The sequence below is a fragment of the Salmo salar genome, chromosome ssa09 (genome assembly GCF_905237065.1).
Source record: "Salmo salar chromosome ssa09, Ssal_v3.1, whole genome shotgun sequence".
Taxonomy (NCBI): Eukaryota; Metazoa; Chordata; class Actinopteri; order Salmoniformes; family Salmonidae; genus Salmo; species Salmo salar.
The window spans coordinates 22,400,181-22,404,845 of NC_059450.1; the positions used below are offsets into that span (position 1 = coordinate 22,400,181).

Consider the following 4,665-nt stretch of genomic DNA (forward strand, 5'->3'; position numbering starts at 1 on the left):
TGCAACACTTCACCAAGACATTGTGTTCTTCACATAACAGAATGACTCATTAGGCCTACTTATTTGAATGAAATGCTGTAAAAGTTTTTTTTGTGTTGGATATTGAACACCTGCATTCTGCAGCACATCAAGTGCAAGCTCTGCAAAACATTCCTCAAAGGGGGAGGCTTGTGTTCACATCAATCAGATAAGAATTTTCACAGTGCAAAGGTGGTCAACTATTAGCAAAGACCAATTACAATCTTGTCTCTAGCATTCTTTATGATGGATTTTAAGTCCTAAGGAAGATGTGTAATATGAGAACTGTGTTCCTTTAACCCCTTTTGGGAAAGTTCAGGTTGATTAAAAAAAGAAAATTAGGCATTTAAAATTACTTTATTTTTTATTAGACATTACAATGACATTGTTCTGTACATGGTTCTCCAAGTCAACAAGAGTAAGAAAGCTGAACCAAAAGATGACATCATTTCACCAGGGAGCTGTTCTCTCCCATTGAATGACAGGTCCACTCTGCTGTAGGGTTACTGTACTTCTGTACTCATGCTGCAGATTTAGTCAAGTAATAGGTCTCGTATCCTGAGACATATTAATGGTAGTAGGTTGAGAGCTCAGAGCTGAATGATATTCCTTTGGAATATTGAGTCAATTGGCTACATAACCATCTATGTTCGGCTACCCATTAACAAAACCTGCATTCCAAAAAGCATGTTTGAGTTACCAGAAGCCTGTTTCAGTTTTATGCTTGAGCACAATTTGGGATAATTCACAATATAGCCCACTGAAGGGAATCACTTGTGCAAATGGGTTCCAGATGGTTAGTCCAAGCACTACACAATGTATTTTCAGACATAATTGTCACAATGTCCAGAATACTGAAAATGAAATGTAAGACATGGAATACCTCAATTTGCTACTGGGTTTCTGTATTAAAACATGTTTAATATAAAGGTGTTGAAGCTAGTTGTCCCAAACAAGCTAGACTAAACAGACAAACTTTAGTTCTGAAAGGAAAAACTAGGAAACAGACCCTTGTTACTCAATCAATCCAAGTGTATCTTAAAAGAATAACAGAACCAAGCCTTAGCCCAAATGAAAATATTAAAATCCAGCTCCATTAGAAAATCTATTAAATTGGGATGAAGAATAGGCAAAGGCAGTAAACTCTAGTTCTGAATTATGAACCCATTTAATTGTGTATTCATCAAGCCACAAAAAATAATGTGACATAGGCTTGCTACAGAGCATAGGCAAACTATAAATCAGCAAACCCAGTTTATAAAGATAAATTAGCTATAGGATCATAGTAATCAAATAAATGGATAAATCAAAACTTCTTTATTGTATTCATTTGAGAAGTAAAGTTATTTAACTTCAAAGTAAAAAAAAATGTATTCTAAAAACAGTCATCACTCAATCATTAAGATTTGTAATTTGATGTTAGCCATGTCAACCCCTCGTATAGTCCGTCTCCCGTGGTCGCACATGAGGGCTGAACATACCAATTCCTATCTCTGATGCGGGTCAATCCTAGTTTCTCTTGGATTTCATGCGGCTTCATGGCATCTGGCAGGTCCTGCTTATTGGCAAAAATCAAGATGATGGCGTCCCTCATTTCACGGTCATTAATGATGCGATGGAGTTCCTGCCTTGCCTCATCGATGCGATCTCTGTCTGCGCAATCCACAACAAAGATTAACCCTTGAGTGCCCGTATAGTAGTGTCGCCACAGGGGACGGATCTTATCTTGGCCTCCAACGTCCCATACATTGAATTTTACGTTTTTGTAGGTGACAGTCTCGACATTGAAACCAACAGTGGGAATTGTGGTGACTGACTGTCCAAGTTTCAGTTTGTAAAGGATGGTGGTCTTTCCAGCAGCATCAAGTCCAAGCATCAATATTCTCATCTCCTTGTTGCCAAAGATTTTCGAAAGCATTTTCCCCATCATGAAAACAGTGCATAAATATTCCTTTTCAAATGAAAAAAACTGGTTGGGTTCTTCAGTACGTCCTGTATTACTTCCTTAATGTCAAAACCATGCAGCTTTCAATTTGATGTATTTGCTTAACCAGGCGTAACCCTGCAACTAACTATCAATGGACATGATGTGAAATATGCTCACCCTGAGCATTGTCAGGATCAAATCAATACTTAACGTATGTGTCTGCCAAACACGGGAGTCAAATAAACTGGCAACAATAAACTTATTCCTGGTGACAAATCAGTAACTATGAGGATTGCTGCTAATAACTTATTGCTCAGACTTTGATGCATCCAAGTTCAAATGTGTACCCAAAGGTTTGGAAAGTAAATTGTATGGCAAGCCGTATACGTCTTAATTGTAGCTGTCACAAAATGTTAATATTATCGATTTCTTATTCCTATCGATTTCTATTAAATTCCGGGTCAGTGGGGCGGGGGCTGTTGATAGACCAAGGAAATCGAATAGGCCCTCCAAAAAGCCTGCGCTACTCCTGACTTCCTCTTGGTGAGTGTGTTTCGAGGTCCCCCTCCGCGCCCTTGTTTCGATCAGCACCACCGGAGGGGAAAGGCAATTTTCTGCAACTATTCCATCAAACGTCGCACTGGGCTACCCACTCGTTCGTAGGAGCCCGTTGTCCTAAAGTCCCGGTGACTAAGGTCATTGATTTATTCCAAAAATACCCCCTCTTGTCCCCCTGAAACAGAAAAGGTTTGGGATGAGTGTCAGAAAGCTCAATTTAGCAAGGTGACGGCTGCTAGCTAACGTCAGCTAAATGCTAACTTCTAGCTTGCTAGCTACTTCACGCTGCATTGTGGATAGGTCAACGAAATTGAAAATGTAGACGTTAGTTAGCATGTACCCTTTATAATATTGTACACAAATCTCAAAATAAATAGAAATATATATTACCTTCTGTTTCCCCCCTCCTCTCTCAGTAATTTCCAACCCGCTTTCGTTTCTCTCCTTTTCAGTCGAGTTGAAGTGCTACTACCAAAGATTATTATAGCAAACCCAAGATAGACCAGAGCCTGTCGTTTCCAATGGGAGCAAATTAATCATAGTGGGCAGAACAAGCAAGGAAGTGGGCAGAGCCAGGCTCAAGCTAGTTAGATCCTATTGGTGCATTCTATCATTTATTTGCATATTTCAGTTAAGGAACGCCTACACTGTGAAATGCGCTTGTGCAATAACTCAATTCGCCCTTGCACTCCTTTTAAACGACGCAATTTTAAAAAACTTTGGCAAAGGGTAAAGTATATAAAACGCAGTCCACTCTGTTTGTTACAGCTTATAGTTTGGGAAACTGTATCAAGATCAAATGTTTCATTGATGAGAAAATTACCTTAATGACCTGTCGGCCAAAATCTATCTCGCTCCATCTTCTCCGACTTTCGGGCCACTGGACTTCCGTTCATCACCATATTTGGTAGTAAGTGGAACCGGACTTCACATTTATAAGTCTGTTGAAATATCTGTCTCATTGTTCTATCTGTGCAACAACTCTGATCTACCGGAAAGGTGTGGACTACATCATCCGCCACTTCCTCTGGCTCATTCAGTTGGCTTGCGCACACGCTGTGCGTTCAGAGGTGACATTTCTGCTCCTCGGATTACTCTGACATCACAAGCATTGTCAAAAATGCGGTCCATTGATTAAAAATAAATGCATGGTGCGAATGTACTAAAAATCATGGCCATTAATTAAAGAACGAAATTGCATCAGTATCAATATGTATTTGTAAATTAAAATAGTACATGTGGTATGCTTAACAACCATATATTTAAATGTAGGCTTCTTATGTCTTTCCTTAACATTTTTTTTTAATGAAGACTAGGTTACTGTATGGATACTGTCCTCGATACAAAGTGTAATATCACCACCTTGTGGCATACATCAGCGTTGTCTTTCATTTTACTGAAATTATTTACCAACGATGCAGGAGATCAGTAGCCAGATGCCCCACTCAAGTTCATAGTGGTGGTAGCTGAACTAATATCTATCAGTTTTGTTCGGCTGTTTGAACCTCTGTGTGGACGCATGTGAGAGGGATACTCTGTTCTGATGCTTGCTGGAGTTATGACCTGTGGGCTGGTTAAAATGAAATTGTATTTGTCACATGCGCCGAATACCTTAAAGTGAAATGCTTACTTACAAGCCTTTAACCAACATTGCAGTTCAAGAAATAGAGTTAAGAAAATATTTACTAAATTAATTAAAGTGAAAAAAAAAATAAAAAATTATAAAGTAACACAAGAAAATATCATAACAATAACGAGGCTATATACATGGGGTACCGGTACCGAGTCAATGTGCGGGGCTACAGGTTACTCAAGGTAATGAAAATAGTCCAGGTGGCCATTTGATTAATTGTTCAGCAGTCTTATTACTTGGGGGTGGAAGCTGTTAAGGAGCCTTTTGGTCCTAGACTCCGGTACCGCTTGTCGTGCATTTAAGGCCCTTGGTTGAGGTCGTTGGTGTCTGGCTGACCTGTAGATGACAAAATCATGTATTGCCATTTCCTGAAGGGTTCCATCGTCTGGATGATGGCCATGTGTCTGTGTCTTATATCTGCAAACGTCAAGGTTGCCCAAGTAGCATACCATGTTAGTCTCAGTACCGGCACAGTGGTCCAAGGCCAATCTCATGTCGAGTTGAGGTTCCTCAGTGTTACTCCTCCCAT

General features: G+C 39.7%; 1 protein-coding gene across 1 annotated transcript; it reads right to left on the reverse strand.

Annotated features, from left to right (window-relative positions):
- Nucleotides 1–363: 363 nt before the first annotated feature.
- LOC106611014 (ADP-ribosylation factor 6) lies at nt 364–3,474 on the reverse strand. Its single transcript, XM_014210811.2, has 2 exons — nt 2,894–3,474; nt 364–2,678 (listed from the first exon to the last, which is right to left on the reverse strand). The coding sequence occupies exon 2, from the start codon at nt 1,946–1,948 to the stop codon at nt 1,418–1,420; it is 531 nt and encodes a 176-aa protein (XP_014066286.1). The 5' UTR covers nt 1,949–2,678; nt 2,894–3,474; the 3' UTR covers nt 364–1,417.
- Between the last annotated feature and the right edge of the window lie 1,191 nt (nt 3,475–4,665).